Here is a 21,826-nt window from a genome sequence, read left to right as displayed (position 1 = left end):
TATATATAAGTTTAATATAAATTAAATATTAAATAAATATACAGATTAATAAAAAAAAGAATAAAAATAAAAAAAACATAATTGGTTATCTGCAGTCATTCACAAATGCACTCCATTTGTGAGTTTTTGGGGGATTTTCAAAGTAAGCGGCGGCCCCCTCTTTCCCAAGTTGCAACTGGCTTCTACAAAACAAGCCTTCTATTAGCATTTGTCCCGTATTCCTCATCCTGGTACTTGCTCTGTCAAAGCAAAACGTGGCTCTATCACCAGCCTGGAAGAGTCTTAATAAAGCAAACTATCGCTGTACTCTACTCAGCTCACGCATTTAGGATATTAGTGCTACTCTTCAGCCAGCCAAGATGTTCTTTTGTTCCGCCAGAGCAATTGGGAGATTATGTTTTCTGCCTTCACTTCCTATATCCGTCTTCAAACAAACGCACACTCTTTCGTCTCAAATTTTCAAACCCTGATATTGGTAAGTCATGCATATAACTGGTGGTGGTTTGTATGTTCTGCTCACTCCGTGCGAGTTATGCTAGCTATACAGAAAACTATTCATGTAACACACCCGGGCAATCTCTATGCGCATTGCTACGCGGTCTTGCTGACCCTGCTAGGTCGGAAGGACCCCACACATGCAGCAACGGTCGCATGCACTCTATTTACTTTCGGTCCAGTGGACCCTGCACTCACCATGGCTTAACTTGGTCCGGCGACCTTTAGTGAAGTTTGCCATGCAATTTAATTTACTTTGTGGTTGCTACACCATTTTAATTTCTGTTGGTCCTGCGACTTAAATTTCTGTTATTGTTCTCATTTCTGTTGTCATTTTACTTTATTTGGTTCTCGGACCTTAATTTCTTTTCGGTCAATAGACCTTTCATTTAAGTTCGGTCCCTGCGACCTTTTACTAAGTTCCACATCTAGGCCCTGCTCTCACCATGGCTTAACTTGGTCCGGCGACCTTGAGTGAAGTTTGCCATGCAATTTAATTTACTTTGTGGTTGCTATACCAATTTTAATTTCTGTTGGTCCTGCGACTTAAATTTCTGTTATCGTTCTCATTTCTGTTGTCATTTTATTTTATTTGGTTCTCGGACCAAAGTTAAAATAGATTTAGTCATAATTTTGACAATTTTTTTAATCTCACAGTAATACAGGACAAAGTGCGTCCCTTTACAGCTCAATACTGGACGGGTGCTTTTGTTTCTAAATTCTGGACGATTCCGTTTTTCAAGGGACGGTTGGCAACCCTGCTCCTGACATCTCATCGCTTAACAGCTGTCTGTCCCATTTAAGATGAGATGTTGGCTTCTGCCTTTGTTTTGCAATGTGCTGCTCTCTTGTGGCCACAGCAGGCCATTGAAATTGAGGTTAGGTAGCAGCCAATGTGTTTATTGGCTCTGTAAGTTTTGTAGATGAAGCTCTTTCTAGGCAGAGGGGAGAGCAGTCATCTGTGAATAACCCTAAAATCTCACAGCTGACTGGCTCCACCACACTACAGACTCAGGGTTCTCATTGACCTGAATTCCTCCGTCATTCAGAGGATCTGATGGCTGACCAGACTGACACATTCTGGGGTGTTGCTGGTGCTGATCTCCGTCATGGCAGCGATATTCATAGGATTACATTTCTTTAGCGATTTCTCTACGAGGTAAAAGGACATGTTTGTGAGATATTACTTCCAAGCTTGATATGAGTTGAATTAATGGATCTCTAATTTGGGAGAGTTGTTGACTTGGGTCTGGACATTGAAAAGTAAACAGTGAAAAAGATAATGATGTCGCCGGCATATTATAAGTGAGGCAGGTCTTGATGTCTGAGTACATCTCTGGTGTAAAACATTTGGGTTTTTATTTCAAAGCAAAATGAGAACCACATTTTATTTTTATTTTTTTAGTAAACTAACTGTATCAGAAACTACAGAGGCCAGGAAAAAAAACTGTTATATTTGTACATGGAATGTAAAAACATCGGTGAAACAAGGAACCATAACAGCAAACTGTACGGATTTAAATTATCTAATCTAGAAATAATGCAATCTCTTGAAGGGACAGCGGAACATAAACGTGAACAACACTCCACTCACAAATACATTTTTTTTTTATTCCGCATTAACCAAGACAGAACCAAAACCCCTACTGTCCCCTATCTACACCATCAGCAACAAACAACACTTAGAAAAACAAATGCCTGAAACAGGACTCCTCACTTGGCGTCCAGCTTTGCCATTTCCTGAAGGTATATTCCGATGCTCTCACTGTCAAACAGAACAAAGTAAATGTTTTTCAGGGAGGAGCTGGTGGACGACACAAAATGGTTGGAGATGGCCTTGAGGATGAGCTGGGCGGCGGTCTGCTTTGGGAAGCCGTTCCTGCGGGAGACATTCAACAGAGCTGTTAGGTCAGTGTGTGCGGAGCTGTAGAAGCTGGTGTTACACACAGTACACGTTTTATTAGCGATGAAGAGGATGTGCAGCTGAAGAGCAACTGTCAGAGATAATGATGTGAAGTGTCACAGTGAGCAGACGGATAACAGATGGAGCTGCATCTGCAACTATGTGACTACATATGACAATCGCTGGTCACAGCTGCAGGAGGCAGTTTCATAAAGTGGCCAAAAGACTGGAACTATCTGCTCAGTCCCAGTTATCAGATTTACATCCCTGTGTGAACGAGTGGACGTTCAGACTGAAAGCAGCTCCTCATCCTGGGAGTCCAGCTACACCAACAGATCTGTGTTTTTATTTTGCAACAAGACAGTCTCTGTCCAGACAAGTAGTTTTGTTCCGTATCAGAAATAATCCCCATCCATACAAACACTACTGAAAACATATATCACAAGACTCTTCACATGCTGTGGTCAACAGCAAGTCTACTCTGCAGTTAGAGGAAAGGCAACGGATTTCTTTTCTTGGACAAACAATGAGGAGTTGTCTGGACACCTAGTGTAAGAGAACCTTCTTCTTATTTGAAAACATAGAAGTGTACACATCAACAGCTCTGCTGATCAGACACACAGGGGTTGAGGTGTCGGAGGTGAGTTGGATGAGTGAGGCGTGTCAGAGTGAAGCTCACCGTCCAGCAGGAAGTGAAGGGAAAGCTACAGACTTGAGCTTCTTCTCCTCTGCTGCTGAGAGACAGTTCTTCACCGTCTTCTCCAGCTGGTCTTCACACTTCTCCGAGCCCCACTGAGGGACGTTACAGTGGATGACAAAGCGCGCTGCCATCCCGTTGGCCTGGCTCACTGCCACTGCAGGGGGCGAACACACACAAACTCAAGTTTGACAACGACTTTTAGATCAGAGCTATTTCATTCATCAGCTCTATTACATTAGTCCTGAATGCTCTTTAATCCTAAAAGTGATTTGCATTTAACAAATCAAAGTTTTCAAAATTGTTGAACGTGACAGTTTTGTCCTTAAATACTTCCTCTATCACACTTCAATCATCACAGCCGTCAGGGTCAGTATTTTGCCCAGTGGCACTTCAACATGTTGGTAGGCAACCCGCTCTACCTCCTGAGCCACAGCTGCCCTACTTTGTCCAGTATTCAGTTTGTCAACTCTGCTGAAAAGTCCTGCCGGTTCCAAACTTCTTTCATTTCACAGTTGGAAATGGTTGCATTTGTATTACAGAGGACTAAAAAGGAATCCTGGACTGCAAGGCTTAGTATTTGTTCTGAAATGCATAGGACCTTAAATAAACAGGTGTTAGTCTTTCTAAACTACTGTGCGTCCAATCAGTTCAGTTTTTCAGATAGTCAGCAAACACCATTTTTATTTCAATAAAACAGGATTGCGAAAGTTATGTATATGAGAGGTTTCACTTTTCTATTTCTATAAATCTAGCAAAAAAGTTCCAATCAACAACAGTACAAAAGGTCTATTAACAAGGTGAAGAGGCCTGAATACTTCCTCAAGCTGCTGTGGCTCTTCATTAAAAGCAGACGCCACAGAGCACATGTTTTTTACCTGATGCCACCTCCAATGGCCCCTGTGCTTTCCGCAGCTCCTTCACTCCATCCAGGAACTCCCGGCCTCCAGCCTTCTCCAGAGCGTTGCCTACACACGGAGCACAGGAGCAGGTGAGCACAAAACCAGGATGGGGGGGGGAAACGTCCTCAATAAAAATCAGAATCCACAAGAACATGTCGTCCTCACCAACTCCGTCTTTGAGGTCCATCTCTGCATTTGTCGGGTTGATTATCCCTTCCACCTTGATTGTTCCAATTTTACTGATTTCACTCTCTGTTAGTGAAAGCTGTGGATTCACGACATTAACCACACAGTGAGTTTTCTTGATCTGTCTCCATTATACATGTTGAAGATTAGTGTCGACTGGCCTTTAAGTAATGCACAACACCTTTTGTCCAAGGAAGAGGCTCTTCGCTGACAGGATGGTGAATCCGTCTCCAGGACCCTCCTCAGCTGTGGAGTTTGGTATAGACTCTTTGTCGTTGTCTGTGCTCTTTGGCAGATGTACACAAAGTAATGAACATTAAACCAACCCTACCTGGTAACTGATACTGGAATCAACAGGGGATATTCTGGTCCAACTTTGATTTGATATTTCATAATGTCCTGTTTCTCCACTTTTCTAGCTTCATGATAATTTTCTTCATTTAGCTTTTAATTTAACGCAGACGAATTGGACACTGTCTGTGTCTGTGTACTTTGTTCAACAGAAAAAGGTGAAATATGTTTAACATTCATTCTTGACCCTGGTCAGAGCAAAATGAAGGTCCTCCAATGAGATCAGTTGAAACTTTTAACAATATATCTTGTCCTCTTAATAAAAATGCTCTTGATGGACAGTCCAATACATTTATTCATCTACACACATGTATGTACATCGAGTCCAGCTCCTCAGCTCAGCTGGATCTCTAAGCTTCTTGAACTAGGACTTAGTTGGACTAAAGTGCTCTCGAAAAAAGCTCAGTTAGAAGAAAGCTCAAGAAAAGTACAAAAACACTGCCACTAACTAAAGTGTAATTTGTATCTGCATTAAAACTCCACCATAATCAAAAACATCAGATCATCAGGCAGCTCTGATGAGCAAAGGACTCAGGCTGTTGGTTGGTTTCCTGCTTGGTGCGATTTGTTTGAGCAGTGGTGAACACAGCAACATAAAAAAGTTTGAAACAAGTTATAGACATGTCCACTCTGGGTTTGTACCGGGGTCCAGTACAGGTCTCATTGCTCTTGTACACGCAACACCTGAAGACTGTTTCTACTTGTTCTGAATAACTGAACAAACAGTGACAGTGACACATTCAGTGAGATCCTGGCTTCTTTCTCACCACAGAGATCCTGGCAATTCCCTGCGTTAAGAGGACATTGATCACCGAGAAGCTGGACTGGACAGATTTGAGAAAGATATAAGATGTAGCCCTCCCACCTCCCTGTGTGTTCCATTCCTTCATGTAGAGCTGACTTACCTTTGGCTTTCGGCCTCGTTTGCCTTTGACCTTCTTGACGGTTTTGACGGGCTTCTTGCTCTTTGAGCGCTCTTCCTGTTTCTCAGGGATGGACGACTGGTCCACTTTCACCCTGGCCCCCCTCTTCTTTGAGAGCAGCTCCGGGTGGATGCGAGGCAACACCCCTCCGTTTGATATGGTCACCCCCCGTAGAAGCTGACGGAGAAAAATATGTCAAAATGAAAGCGTTGGACGGTGTAATTTCCCAACAACTCACATTGTTTTCTCTTGCAGATGTGAAATGACTGTTAACCAAAGGGCTGGGACACTTCCACCTTCAGGAATTTTAGCTGCTCCAACGTCTGTCAGGTGAAACGGTTACTATCACCATGCATTGGCCTCACACTCCAGGGGAAAGCTTTATTCACAGTAACATGAGAGGACACTACATTCATAGTGATATAAACATAATGACATAATGAGAACTATTCCCCATCATCATTTGTTATGGATACACCATTTCCTTCAAAGTCACAAAATATAAAACACATGTGAAATCCCTTTATCAGCCACAGTTAGAGATCAGGGGTCTCATTTATAACTGTTGTCTACGCACAAAACTGGGCCTGAAACGTACGTACCCCCTTCTCATGCAAAAGTTGGGATTTATAAAAACAAACTTGACGGAACTATTTGCGCATTTCCACGCAAACTCTGACCCATGCATACAAAATGTTTTGGAGACGGGAAAATGGCGACTCAGACGTGAGGTGGTGAACTAAAGCAGATTATTGATCCACTTCCTCATTTACATTAAAACCAACAGCTTTTGTTGTGCTCACACAACACATCTGCTCCACACAAACCTTTTAATTGAAAAATATATAACAATTTTTTACAGCAAACTACATTCAGATTCCATTAAACAGAATGAATAGTTACAGAGCCGAGTCATTAAGAGTTTTTAATAATGTCTTCTAACACTGTGCGTGTATCATCAAATCACTGCAGTGAACGGGACTGTGCCATCAGGCGCACAGAGCGCACAGAGCGACCTTGAGATCACTTACAAGAAATGAAGACAAACTATTCACTGTCCAAATAATAGCCCAAAGTGGAGATTAAGATCCACTGCTGTGAGGGAATCGGTCCAATGCTCTAAATAAATAAATACTGCTGTGACACTGCTGCGTGATTCTGCCTGATGTGTGCACGTGACTGGAAGGATGAGGAGGAAGAGAAGGTTCAGCGATGTCTGATCAGCTGATATAGATTCGACTGATCTGTGATCTGTGATCTCTGAGCCTAACTGAGTCCAGATTCACACAGATCGACCGAAAGAACCGAACCTTCAAGGTTTGTTTTTTTTGTCCTCCACCTTTGAATTGGATCATTTTTTATTTCATGCTCCGTTCTTTCTATCATACTCACTCTCACAGATTGTATTATCTACAGCAGCAGCATCCGTGTATTTTCTTTATTAGTGACATCACTGCTGTCCCTTCACCTCCACTAACTAACAAACACCTGTGTGCACGTACACTTTTAGTATGAATCCCACGCACTGTTTCATGAATGGGACCCCAGCTGATTAACACAAACAGCCTGATATGTGATGGCTGATCAAGACCGAAACCGAGCTGGACGGAGAGAGAAGACTGAACTGAATTTGAACCCTTTAAACCTTTCTGTTGGTATGAGGCACCAAAGTAGATGATAGCCAAGAGAAAATTGCCAAAGGAAACAAATATATGTGGGAGATGTTGAAGAGGTGTTGAAGTTCAGGACAGAGAACGAGTTAACATACACAAGAGCAGATGAGATTCACGACTCAATCATGTGGGTATTTTGGAAAGGGGCATTTTAAAAGCCTTCACTTGTGTGATCAGATAAACTTATTAAACTGAATTACAGTTACAGTACATTTTTGCTCTGTACCATTAAGTAATAATAGTACAACCAACAACAGAATGGCAAGTACTGAAGTGTTCTCATTCCTGTCCCAATACACAAACACTGTTACACAAACTGAGACATGTTTTTATTCATTTTACACAATACTTTGTTGACAAAAAAAACAACACTTGTTGATGTTGCTGTTCAAGCTCATATCTACTACATCAAACCTGGTACCACTGTGATTAGCTTGAAGACACAAAGAAGTCTGCGACTTTCTGGTCTCACACACTGAGCTCATTACATATCAAAGTCTACATTCAGTCTGTAGCCTGCTACTTCATTTCCTATTTTTAACTTGTTCGTATGATTTTAGATTCTCTATTTAAAAGATGATTCCACACCTTGATGATCATCAGACCCACGTCAAGAACCAGTGTTTGTACTGTTCACTGTTCTATACTATTTACATTGTCCAAATTGTTAATTAAGATTAATGGAACTTATGTATATAGATGTGGGGCGGCTGTGGCTCAGGAGGTAGAGAGGGTCACCTGCTTACCAGATGGTTGATGGTTAGATACCCGACACTTACAAACACTGATCCCAAACTCACCCCGTCACTGTTGGCACATTTTGAGCACATTTTGTTCCAACAGTGTATGAATTGTGTGCGATCGAAAGAGATGTAGTAAGAAACAGTTTATCAACCAATTCACCATATCAACTTTCTACAGTCATAATATATTTATTAATCCAACTAAACTTCCATATTTATCGATGCTATCATTCTGTCGTTTTGTATTGATGTATTAAAAAGAAATTAAGAATTGTATCAACAAAATATGAATAATTAAAAAAAGTCCTCTCACCAGCAGCTCATTTGCTTGCTAGTAATGAAACATATTGTAAACTGTCTTTGAATTTAATGAGCCATTTTTTTTGTTAATTCACAAAAAAATGACAAAGTTCACTGCAACAACACAGTGTGAAAATTTCTGAGCAATTGGCTCCACTCGCATTGCAGCATATTACCTGGTTGAGCTCCTCGTCGTTGGCCACAGCCAGCTTGATGTGCCTGGGAGTTATTCGTCCCTTCTTGTTGTCCCGTGCTGCGTTTCCTGCCAGCTCCAAGATTTCAGCTTAGAGGAGAAAGAACAGTGTGTGGAAACCCATCAAACAAGCAGTGTGTGTTCCAGGTTTCTAGCCCAACACAACAGCCAAGAAGATTAGACCAAACTCCCAAGTGAGGAAACCGGGTCGCTGCAGCAGAGAGGTGTACATGGACACAGCAAACAAACATCTAATAGATAGTCTTTTTTCTGATTGAATTTGTGTTATAGGCCAGGACACTTCTATATTCCAATTGTTATTTTTAGAGAAGAAGAATTGGTCTTGAGGGATCATGAACGCTGTTCCTGTTTGTATCATTAAGCAGCTCTAACAAAGTCCATGAAAGTGTTTATAACTAGTTGGGGATAGTTGTCGAAGCATAATATATCGAATGTTAGTTTTCTTTGTTACTGTCTATGTTTTGTCTTTTTGTTGTGTGTTGACATCTAGCAAACGTTTAAACTATGGACACAAAAATCTGAGAATGTTAAACACAACACAATCAGGGACTGATTTATTATATCATAACTGCATTAATAAATGTACATGCAAAACCCAATAATGGGACACATGACAAACATTGATTATAAAGCACCAAAGGAGACGGTGGCTGGGTTCAGTCCGACACAAGTATATTTATATATACATCAGGTGGAATTTGGTTCATATTCTGTGACAAAAATTTCAATAGGATCGGACTGAATGTCTGAAATGATTGCTTCACTCTTTTCAAAGTTGCAATTCTCTGTTTATTCACAGACATGAAAGTTTCAACACACTTTTTTTCAGGTACTCAACAGCCCTTTGGTGGGATTTATATCTGCACTTTCAGCTTTGCATTCTGGGATTTCAAAGCAAATTTTAACAGAGGCCAAAATCAGGAAGCAAAGGAAGACCAGACTAGGCTGGGCAGGTGCTCCTCGGTTGTCCAACGAGTCACATGGCCTCAATGATCTGTGTTAACCATTGGTCATACTGGACATCACTCAATACAACATGGGTATGAAGTGTCTGTCCAGTTCTGAGCCATGTTGCTAGAACTCCCAGTGCATTCACAATCACATTAACATGGACATAATCATATATAATGTCACAAAACTCCCTAGTATAATATCTTTTAAGCAGAGGATAATAAATCCTGAGCTGCGTGTCATAATTACAAGTTTCATGATATAATGACAGAATGTGATGCTTCACCTGTAAATACCCTTTGTCCCTGATGATTACAGTCTACATGTATATACACTGAACACTATAATGGTGACCTATTATATGCTATTGATACCGTGTAAACTGTTGCACTCTGTATTACACAGAGTAATTATATTAATTGAGCTTACTATTACCCTCTCTTATTGTTTTTTTTCAAACTCTGAGAGCAAATAAATACTTTAGACAGATCGATAGCACTGAAAAGAGCTAAACACTTATTTCAGATATTTAAACTGTATTTTTCAGTTTTAGAACCATAGTTTATACTTTCAAACTTTACTTTAAACCGTCAAATGACTATTCCAATGTAAAGGAATGAACCCAGTGTTACCTTATACGCTACCTACCTGCCAGGTACTCGATGACCGCTGCCATGTAGACAGGCGCCCCCATGCCGATGCGGTATTTGTGCGTGCCAGTGCGCAGGTACCTCATCATCCTCCCCACAGGAAAGATGACGCCCGCCCTGGACGAGCGGGACAGCTTGGTGGCCTTCTTCTTTCCGCCTCTGGCTGACATCTTTTTCTGGACACAGGGAGTACAAACCCAATGAGTGATTAACATCAATACCTGCACAGAGCTACACACAAATACATGTGGCTCAGGAGGTAGAATGGGTCATCCACTGAACAGAACGTCAGGGGTTTGATCCCCTGCTCCTCCATTCGCCATGAATCTGACAAGAGACATGTGATACAAAGTGCTGCACATGTTTGAGTAAGTTTCTGGTGAAACTGTACTTTAAAGTTAAACTAATCAAGCATTGGCTGTGGCTGATGAGGAGAGTCATTCACTAACCAGGAGGTCACTGGTTTAATCCTCAACACCCTCAGTCTGAATTCCAAAGTGTCCTTGGGCAAGATGCCTGACGCACAAATGATAGGTGATAGAAAAGTCTGTACCATAATTAATGTACTTGTACTATACTTTACCTTAGAAAAATGTCTCGAACAGTGCTATATATATATATAGTTATACATTTAGCATTCATCATACACATATCAACCCACACAGATAGTTCTACGTTTTATTTTGACACAATTTTACATGTTCTTCTCAATGGCAGAACAACTTCCTGTGACCCAGGATAATCCACAGCAGGGGACACTTTTCATGTGGACTATTTTCTCTGGTAGACGGTATTTCATGCGGACAAATAACACATTTTTTGTTTTGGCCATTTACTTTATTATAGATAAACTGACGCTTTTAATGTTGTATATCTTATATTTTAGTATCGATGCCAATCAAGTGGTTTCACCCCTGGAATTATGAGAGCTTTAGTTTGCCAAAAAACATGAAAATGTACTGCCTCCTCCATCAAAGTTTCAGCATGGACAGTTAATAAATAATTTACAGAATAAAGTGCATTCTAACGATGCAGATGATTGATGGGTGTTGGATTAAACGGGAGATAAACAGTGGTGAGAGACTTTGAGAACGGTTTGCACTGCGATAAGCTAACACGGTGTTTGCGGAGGAAGTGCTCTGACATGTTTGTACACAAAGTGGAGTGTTGTGTTATGAAGGACACGTTATGTCCGCGGATGGTCTCCACGGCCTGAACAGCCGCTGGCCGCGGAGGTTCGGGGGGCGGTGAGCGCTGTGTCGCGGAGGGCTCTGTGCAGACCGGTCGCAGCAGTGAGCGGCGGAGCGGAGCCGAGCTGCGGCCTCCACCGGACCTGTCATCTGACCGGGCGCACCAATTAACGCAGGAGTCCACTGCTGCCCGGCACTGAAAGGTGGAGGGATATGACGATGTGTGCGGTGCGGTGTGGTGTTCGGTGCACGGGGACGTGAGCACCGAGCAGGGCCGCGCAGGCTAACGTTACAGTACCCGGGCTGTCATTACCTCGGAGCACCGTTAAGCTACATTGTTATGTTCTGTACATCAAACACAGTCCTGTCATGGCGTCACCCGCACGCACGGAGCGGTGTATCTGACTGTTAGCGTTAAATCAGCAGGGGGGGCTGACGCTACAGTACATGTTAGCTAGGACAGCTCTTAGCGCTGCACAATTATGGACTTCACTGAGTTAGCTCCTCTACGACATCGACATCAACCACAAGCACGGCCGTTCTATTCACACAAACCCTGCCCGCCCCCCTCCGTCTTTTTCCGCCACGTCCCCTCCAGCAGCCCCCTGCATGTGTGCAGTCGCACCAGACGTGGAGAAGTGGAGCGTCCCCGTCACTCCGGATATGAGCCCAGGCATGAAAAATGAAGGAACCCTCCCCAAGTAGTTTCTACCTGTTTTCTCCCCCGAGATGCTGCTGCACGGAAAACGGACGAGTCCCCTCCGGTGACCGGCGGCGCGTTTTGTTTGGCTCGTGTTTAGTTGCTGTCCGTGTGCGTAGCCTGGCTTCTTCCCAATCTTAGAAAACACGCACACACACACACGCACATACACAGAGGGGAGAGCAGGAACAACGTAGTGTGGTCGGAGGCCGCCTCTGTGCTACTGATGCTGCAAAGGGGAAAATTCAATAGAGGGAGAATTCAGTGAAACGCCCCCTTAACATGGCTACAAGAGGAAACATGTTATTTGGAAGGAACACGACGTGCTCACACACAAACATGACACTGGGTTTGAAAGCATGATAAAGAGAACCTGCATTAAATGAAATGTCCTCTATGGAGGATGGATAGATCCAAAATGGTTGCCCTAAAATGACCTCGATATTTCCCCTCATGTGAAGGCAACCTGCAGCTCTAACAGGTTGGACATGCAGATTGTGGAGAGGTGAAGTGAATCTGACAGCTGATCCACGCAGCCTGACGGATTCATCAGAAGAGGAATCACAGGGGACTGAATCCAAGCATCCCATCAGGGCAGCTGATCTGTCTTTTGTATGCCTCACCCGATAGATCAAAGAAGGGGGACGACAGCCCCAATCCTCTATTGACTGTCACATCTTCCCACCCTACAAGTCTACTGGCTTTTGTTCTTCATCCCTCCATTCATCTCAGCAGCAGTCTAAACTTCCTTGAGATTAGTCGTCTATCACGTTGAACATCACGTCAGTTCTCACCTGCATCACTATTCCATTACAGATAGGGTTGCCAACCGTCCCTTGAAAAACAGAATCGTCCCGTATTTAGAAACAAAAGCACCCGTCACGTATTGAGCTGAAAAGGGACGCACATTGTCCTGTATTACTGTGAGATTTAAAAAATGGTCAAAATCTATTTTAACTTTCGTTGACAAGAGGAGACGAAAATGTTGGTGGTTGACTAAGTCACAATAATTGTTTTAAACATCATCGTATAAGGCCGTCATGAAGTACCAGGAGCGGGCGATGAGTGTGTGTGTGTGTGTGTGCGTGCGCGCTCCCAGATAGCTCACCGGTCCCGGGGCTCCGCCCCCCGCCCGGCTCACTCTCTCAGAGACACAGCTTAATTAATTATTCGTGTGCAAGTCGCTCCCAGCCACACATACAAACACACTCACAAGACCACGACGTTGCAATTACAACTTTATCAGCAAACAAACACAACCATGGACAAGTTACTGATTTGTAAAAAAAAAGCCCGGATAAAGGAGGAGGGTTGGACGTAGAGCTAGCAATGCCGCCCCACTTAACAGTGCGGCGCACATGATCCTGCAGCGCACATGATCGTGCGGGGCACATCTTCCTACTGCAAACATCGTCCTGCTGCATATCCTCACTGCACATCATCCTTCGGCTCACATCATCCTGCATCGCACATCATCCTGTGGCGAACATCATCTTGCAGCGCACATCATCCTGAGGCGCACATCATCACCCACATCATCCTGCTGCGCACATCATCCTGCAGTGCACTTAATCCTGCGGCGCACATCATCCTGCACCGCACATATCATCATCACCGCACATCATAGTGCAGCGCACATCATCCTGCAGCACACATCATCCTGCAGTGCACATCATCCTGCAGCGCACATCATCCTGAGCTGCAAATCATCATGTGGCGCACATCGTCGTCCTGCGGCGCACATCTTCCTGTCATCCTGCGGGGCACATCATCATGTAGCGCACATCATCCTGCGGGGCATATCATCATCACCCACATCATCCTGCGGTGCACATCATCCAGCGGTGCACATCGTCCTGCGCTGCACATCATCATGTGGCGCACATCATCGTCCTGCAGCGCACATCATCCTGCGGCGCACTTAATCCCTGCGGAGCACATCATCCTGCACCGCACATCTTCCTGCAGCTCATATCATCATCACCCACATCATCGTGCGGTGCACATCATCCTGCGGCGCACATCATCACCGCACATCATTGTGAGGTGCACATCATCCTGCAGCACATATCATCATCACCGCACTCAATCCTGTGGCGCACATCATTCTGCACCGCACATCATCCTTCGGCGCACATCATCCTGTGGCGCACATCATCCTGTGGCGCACATCATCTTGCAGCGCACATCATCCTGCACTGCACATCCTCCTGCAGCGCACATCGTCCTGCGGCGCACATCATCCTGCTGCGCATATCATCCTTTGGCGCACATCATCATTGGCACCACAGATCATCGTGCGGCGCACATCATCCTGCAGTGCATATCATCATCTCTGACATCATAGCGCACATCATCCTGCAGCGCACTTAATCCTGTGGCGCACATCATCCTGCACCGCACATCATCCTGCAGCGCACAACTTCCTGCAGCGCACATCATCCTGCAGCGCATATCATCATCACCCACATCATCGTGCAGCGCACTTAATCCTGTGGCGCACATCATCCTGCACCGCACATCATCATGCTGCACACATCATCCTGCAGAGCACTTAATCCTGCAGCGTACATTATCCTGCAGCGCACATCATCCTGCGGTGCACATCATCCTGCAGCGCACATCGTCCTAAGGCGCATCATCCTGCTGCGCATATCATCATCACCCACATCATAGTGCGGATCATCCGGCGGCGCACATCATCCTGCACCGCACATCATCGTGTGGCGCACATCATCCTGCTGGCCCTGCGGCCCACATCTTCCTGCAGTGCACATCATCCTGCAGCACACATCATCCTGAAGCGTACATCATCCTGCGCTGCACATCGTCATGTGGCGCACATCATCGTCCTGCTGCGCACATCATCCTGTCATCCTGCGGTGCACATCATCATGCGGCACATATCATCATCACCGCACATCATCGTGCAGCGCACATCATCCACATCATAGTGGGGCGCACATCATCCTGTGGCGCACCTCATCGTGCAGCGCACATCATCCTGAAGCGCACATCATCGTGCTGAGCACATCATCTTGTGGCGCACTTCATCCTGCGGCGCACATCTAATTCAATTCAGGGTCAAATATTTAAAAAATCATTTCACTCACAAAAAAAGGGGCTAAAGAATTCACCACTCCAGGAAGGGAGAAGGCAATGGGGTCGGCCGGCCCTGCCAATGAGGTGTCCCTTATTTATTTTTCAGGGAGTTGGCAACCATAATTACAGACCTGTCAGATCCATCTATTCTGCTGTGTTACCTCGCTGTAATAATAGAACAAACAGACATGAAGTGACAGGGGGTTGGATTGAGAATGCAAATTAATTAAGCTATTAGTCTTGATGCAGGCAGAGAGTGATATTGGCCCTTTTTTCTGAGTCAAGAGTTTTTAGTCCTCAATGACAGTGGTTGGCAGTGCTTTGAATCTGATGCACTCATTGATATTAATCCATATTCGCCCTCGGCTAATGTATATTTTACTCTCAGACCTGATGCCATGCACAGTATGTTAGTTCACAGTATGTTATTCTAACTTTCCCCAAAATCAGTAGTATACTGCAACTCATTGACTCCATCCCCAGAGGCGCTCAAAGGATAAGCAGTTATAAAATACTTGGATGGATGAATACTTTAATGCATTTACGAGAAGTGAAGCAAGTGGCCCACATACTTATGCTATCTAATTTCACAGCACTGCTGCATTGCTAAGTACTGGAGTGCTTGAGTATTCAATAATCTATCTTACACTTATTTGTTTTAATCATAAATCAGTTGTAAGCAGTAAATAGTTTGTGATCATAACACGGTAGTCATGTAATATCATGACAAATCTGCTGTATTGCACAAATATTGTCGGCTAACACACTATAGCATACATGTACACATCAAACCAAGCAGTTTAATTTCTCAACACAGTAAATCACTTCTGTATGACCTGCACTTATACTATCTGCATTAAATGACTCCAGAGTTCATATACACCTTTGCATCTCTCATGTGAAGCAGTACAGTAGATAAAAGCAATCTTACATGTCTTTAGACCAGAGAACTACAATCATGTTCCTTGTGTACTTGGCCAACAAAGCTGATTTTAACATTTTTTACAACAACGTGTGAGTGACTGTCTCCTGTTTTATCACGACAACACCTCAGTGTAATAAATGCGTTTTGCTCTGACAAAAGTTTACTTGAAACGTCCTTGACATTACTAAAGAGATGAATGGACATTAACACGGGGATAAGCACATGTTTTGTAAAATCGACTGTGGTCTGACAGCTGATGATGCCTAGTAATAAGCTATATTCAACATGAACAATAATCATACACTCTGTTTCTTTTCTGCTGCAGTGGATTCGAGCCTTACTTTAAAGACACTCACCAAGCCCTTTATTATAGGGACTCCTGTGCAGCTGCGTTTTCATACAATTATTCAGTCCGCCAATCAAGTGGCAGCACAGTGCAGTAATAAATCTCTGCAGATACAGGTCAGAATAGCTTCGGTTAATGTTCACACCATAATGGAGAAAAACTGTGATCTCAGTGACTCCGAGACATGATTGTTCCTTGGTGTTTCTGAAGATTCAATTCAATATTATTTGTATAGCTCCAATTCCTAATATACATTATCTCAAGGTACTTTACATAAAAGGTCCAGACCTTAAATTTATAGAGGAACCCAACAGTTCCCACAAAGAGCCAAACTTTGGTGACTAGAGAAAAAACTCCCTCATTAACTGGAAGAAACCTCTATCAGAACCAGACTGCATCTGCCTCGACCGGTTTTGGTGAGCAGGGAAAAATGAGGAGGAGATGAGAGATGGCTGGAAAAGAGTGGAGAGAAGAGGAGGAGAGAAGGAGAAAGAGGCCAGAAACACTTGTGCACAGATAGACCCCTATTGGTGCTCAAGCACTGGCCCTTTTGCCCTGGATGAGAAAAGTGCCCCACGGCTGGAGCCCAATTTTTTCTTCATTCATCAATATTTAAGAATGAAAATTACTCGCTCTGTCATCAATTCCCCCCAAATGTGTTTTGATATCTGACAGGGCATTTATTTGAGTTCTTGTGAGGATTTCTCCCCGACATGCTCCGCGACGCTCACAAAAAAAATATCCTTCTGTGTTTTTTATTTAGTTATTATTATTATTTTTAATTTAATAAATAATTTTGGGGATGGGTGGCTTTTTTTGGGGGTTTGAGCACCTGCCCCCCAAAATGTCTGTGCAAGTGCCTGACTATAGGCTTTATCAAAAAGGGAACATTTGAAGTCTAACCTTAAATGTAGAGATGTGTCTGCCTTCCGAGGTTTTACTCAAAAACAATTAATGTTCCCATCAAGATAATATATATTCTAATATATAAAGATTGAAACATAGTTCTTCTGTGGGCTGAGCCTGTTTTTCTTCAGTATGCACTGCAAATTATATTTGACAATTATGTGTAACAATACTTTCATTGAGTGACATTCCCAAGGTGAAAATATTACTTTATTAGCTAAGTTTTCTCAATGCTATGGTACAAATATGGTGGCTGTGCATTTGAGTGATTAAAACACAAACGTCTTCTTAAAATAATTTTTTCCTGTTTCCACAATATAAATATATTATATCCTTTGTAAAGATTTAAAAAATGTATTTCCTGCAATTCTGGTGAAAAATTGTAATACACATCAAGTATGGTGTTGTTAGATTATGTGGTCTTGTCTAATGTCCTTCAAAATACTATGTGTGTATTCATGAATACCTCTTTTATTATTATGCTCAGGTGATAGAGCATTATGAAGTTCTGATAGTAAGATGTGTTTGAATCTGCTCCAGCAGCAAAATCATTTTCTTACAGCAGTTTAAAAGAAAGGCCACATGTCTGAGTCGATCTGGTGTGATTCTGATTGTAACTTCAACATGTTATTACACGCAGCAGGCAGCATTCGCCTGTGGAGGGCAGCAGAACACCACCTCTGTAGGAACCTGACATGGACACACCTCTTTGTTCACTTTCAACCAAACCAAACAGCAGCTGGGAAAACACATTTGCCACCAAATTACTAGAAATAAATAAAAGGATAAACATATTTGAACAGCCACATCTGCATGACAGCTTTTATATTCAAATAAATAGTTTTTGTATAGAGCCAAAATCATAACGTACATAATCTCAAGGGGCCTTACATATTGAAGTCAAGATGGGCAGCACTTTGGCGATCGTGGAGAGAAAAAACTAGAACCAGACTCAGTGTGGCCATCTGCCTCGCCCGGTTGGGAGGGGGGAGAAAAATGGGGAAAAGAGGAGAGGTGGGTGGAAAGAGGGAGATAAGAGAGAGAGAAGGGGAGAAATAGGAGAGAGACCAGGAACTTTAATATTTAAGCTCTGTCAGACTGTTGTTATAATAAAAAAAAAAGAGATAAGAATAAATTGTATGGTCGTCATTTATTAAAGATAGCAGCCAGTTAATATAATAATAATAATTATTATAAACATCATCATAATCATAATAATAATAATTGTTGTTGTTGTTGGTATAGTGTCAATTTGTGTAATCCACTTTACAAAGTGACACTAAATGGAGAACTAGTTACAGCCAGATCAACCATAATAAAATGGTTTAAACAAAGTCTAGTTTAATTAGAACACATTGAAAAAATAAAAGCAATTATTGTCTGGAATTATAATTATCCATCTTTATGAATTGGTGACCCGTCAGTTATTGAAATCATACATTTGAGGTATATGAAAAAGGAATTTACATTTTTGGGAACAAAAGGTTGTAGGGGAATCTCACACACTGGCCAAAAGGTCGACTCATGGTGAAAGGGAACCTTAAATTAGGTCTTTAATATGAGTCAATTATAAAACATACTAGGAGCAAGGGTCTGTTTAATGAAGCGGCTGGTGCAACAATCAAGGTTGGAAATGAAAAATAACATGAAAGATGCTCTCCTTAATGAAAATTTTTCTCAAATTACTGAAAATGTATTGCATTAATTATTGTCAAAACTATTTTTTCTGTTCTAAGAGAAAGCCGGTAGATGTCAGTATATCCTCTGGTGCGCAGCAGCAGGACAGCGAGTTGCGTTTTTGGCTGTAGGACAGGGGTCAGGATCAGTTTCTGCTCATTTCATCCAAACAGGATAGAGTTAGGTGGTCTTGATTAGCGTAAATCATGCGCTCTGAGAACACGTCAATGGCCCTGCTGAAAACTTCACCCTACCTGTCAAACTTTAAGCCCTGCTGTTCTTTCCATTTGGGTTTAGTTTTTTACACACCACTGTCTATTAGACAAAGGCCTACAGTGCAGTGTCAGGAATATGACCCGACCATGTTAATTTTTTTACAGAGGAAGAAAAAATATTGTTTAGAAGAGAATTAAAAAAGGTTAATAAAAAAGGCTGGGAACTGTGAATACTCTCCTCCCAGTGAATGCCCTAATATATAATATTTATATAGTATATTTACATAAATGTTACACTGTGCTCCGGCAGCTGTAGTTATGATGACTATTGTCCATCAGGGATCAGATTTTATACAGGGAGGTCACAGAAATGACCTCCTCCACCAACACACATTTTCCTGTTTACAACAAGAGTATGTTGGTTCCTTTCAATAAATGAACACAGACTCTGACAAACCACAGTGCACGTGATTCTGAGAGATTGAGGAAAAGCAGAGTTCGAGTACAAGTAGGAAGGATAAAGAACTGTGGGACAAAAAGCACAATTTCAAAAAGGAAACCAAGGCGACAGAAATACATTATTTGGAACAATGATTACAAGAAACACTTTCTGCCTCAAAAGGACTCAAACGCTGAACGAGACTTATTTTACATCAGCTGGTACATGATTGTGTGTGAAAGGAAACAAGAGCTTTAAGCGGAATAAATAGGAATGGGACTGCATGTTGTACCACATTATGTTCCCTTGATTGACCTTAATTAGATGAGTTTGGGGCTTTATAAAAAAAAAGTTGTTTAGACGCTTGATGAACTAAGCTGATATCAACATGTTCCAGGTTCTTGAGTTATAAAGTGGATGAAAGGTAATATAGAAATAATCATTTGTTCATTTTTGGTAAACTGGCATCATAGTGCAAAAATGATGAATCAATGGAACAAGTAACTACACACACTCTGGCTATGAGTCCACACAAATCCATTTCTTTGTCCCTTCATTAAAACCACTTGTTTCACAATGTCTCTGCTTTCATTTTTGTTTGTTTATTGTCACATTGCCATTCGGCTTCTTTACCCATGTCCCAATGCAATGAACTGTGGGTAATTCCCTGTGACAGAGTTTGCAGAAAGAGGTCATGAGATCTGCAAGAGAGACTTCATGCACTTCATGATAGCTCAGCGGGACAGACGTGATCTCTCACAGACATACCAGAAATGTTCCTTGAGGGTGGACACTGGGACTGGACCACAGAGGCAGAGTGGGGACAGGAGCACACACCCACACACACACACATACACACACACACACACACACACACACACACACACACACACATACACACACACACACACAAACACACACACACAATGAAATGTTTTTTTTTTTTATGATTTCTTACCCAAATAAAAACACGAAGTTACAACATATATTCAACAAAGGTATGATTAAACCGCTGATGAGTTATTATACAATATAATACAAATAAATTCATTCTAATGACTCAGAAATTACAGTTATAAAGGTAAAAGAACGAAATTGAAAGTCAAAGGAGAATGAGCTGTAAAATTTCTAAAATGGTCCAACTACTCTATAGATCTCCTGACTGTAAAACTTCATACACCTCATAATTCTTCTTTTTTCCAGTCTATGTCAGTAGGGCAGGTCTGTACAAGGATGTCTGTGTTGTAGCTCAAGACCAAAGTTAATCACTCTCAAAAACTTCTGATCTACCTCCTCAGGGAAATGACAGAAACAGATGTACATCCTTGAATTAGCCCTCTTCAACTTTTTTTCAGGTTTTTTTTCCGATCAGAAAGAGGAATCAGCAAAGTTCCTCCTTCTGATTTGATCTGAATATGCAGTGGATGGGGCACAGCTATAGAACAAAAAGCTTTAAATACAGAGAGTGCTCAGCTATGATGAGGAGATTTATTCTTGTATCTTCCTGTGATGGCAGTCTTCATCTCCAGATGTCAGAGGAATCACTGAGAGCAGACACTTGTGTGCTTGAGTGACGGTTAACATGCAGGTTTCGGTCACTGAGGGAGATTCTGCAGGATGCTGACTCCACTTAAAAGACCTGAACCTACAGGATATGATCAACGCTGCCTTAGTTGTTCATAGATACAGTAAGAGAGCTGGACTTAGTGCTGAAACAGATGCTGCCTGCTTCAGCATCCTCCTTCAGATGGGGGCTGGCAGATGGTTTCCCCAGCCTCTCTGTCTGAACTTCTAAAGGCTGTTCAGGGAGGGACGAGGCCCCCGAGCCCCTCGGCTTAAGGGGCATGGACACTCTACTGTGTGAATCCACACATCCAATGGGATGGAGAAAACACCTGGATACAAAAAGCAGTCTAAACAAACCCCAATGCCTCACGTTGAAAATGCTGGACCAGGTCAACTCGGCTGTGCCGCAGGAGCAGGAAGTGTGTGTGTGTGTGTGCGCACGCGTGCGTGTGTGTGAGTGTGCAGTGAGTCAGGATTGACAGGACTTTACTGGATATGATGTGTGATCTCTGACTCATCCTGAGAATCAGCAGAGACAGGATCAAGTAACCTGCTCTCATATTCACGAAAAAATAACAATGAATAGTCAAAGTACCAGAATGAAAAAGAACAGAACAAGTGAAAAAGAAACACTAGAGTGAATGGCCAAAAGTATCTGAAGACCCCATGGCCCTCGACTTTGTTTCATGGCTTGGATTAGATTCTTAATTCCAGTATTAGGAAAGTTCTTTTTTTAAAGACAAGCTATGGTTATTTTAAAATATAACAAGTA

General features: G+C 42.5%; 1 protein-coding gene across 1 annotated transcript; it reads right to left on the bottom strand.

The window, feature by feature from the left end:
• Window positions 1–1,869: 1,869 nt before the first annotated feature.
• Window positions 1,870–12,101, bottom strand: LOC133966399 (core histone macro-H2A.2). The gene is made up of 9 exons (XM_062401321.1): window positions 11,891–12,101; window positions 9,987–10,164; window positions 8,350–8,456; window positions 5,440–5,634; window positions 4,365–4,469; window positions 4,163–4,262; window positions 3,974–4,063; window positions 3,078–3,252; window positions 1,870–2,374 (listed from the first exon to the last, which is right to left on the bottom strand). The coding sequence occupies exons 2-9, from the start codon at window positions 10,156–10,158 to the stop codon at window positions 2,209–2,211; spliced, it is 1,110 nt and encodes a 369-aa protein (XP_062257305.1). The 5' UTR covers window positions 10,159–10,164; window positions 11,891–12,101; the 3' UTR covers window positions 1,870–2,208.
• Window positions 12,102–21,826: the final 9,725 nt, after the last annotated feature.

Source organism: Platichthys flesus, chromosome 12, assembly GCF_949316205.1.
Source record: "Platichthys flesus chromosome 12, fPlaFle2.1, whole genome shotgun sequence".
Lineage (NCBI taxonomy): Eukaryota > Metazoa > Chordata > Actinopteri > Pleuronectiformes > Pleuronectidae > Platichthys > Platichthys flesus.
This window is presented reverse-complemented; position numbering and strand designations above follow the sequence as displayed.

What these genes read in the sequence shown, in the direction of transcription:
- LOC133966399 (XM_062401321.1), bottom strand. Translation starts at nt 10,158, where the DNA reads ATGTCAGCCAGAGGCGGAAAGAAGAAGGCCACCAAGCTGTCCCGCTCG. An exon ending in AACGAGGCCGAAAGCCAAAG is followed by an intron (nt 4,470 to 5,439) that starts GTAAGTCAGCTC and finishes CATCTGCCAAAG; the next exon opens with AGCACAGACAACGACAAAGA. An exon ending in CCTTCACTTCCTGCTGGACG is followed by an intron (nt 2,375 to 3,077) that starts GTGAGCTTCACT and finishes TGTCTCCCGCAG; the next exon opens with GAACGGCTTCCCAAAGCAGA.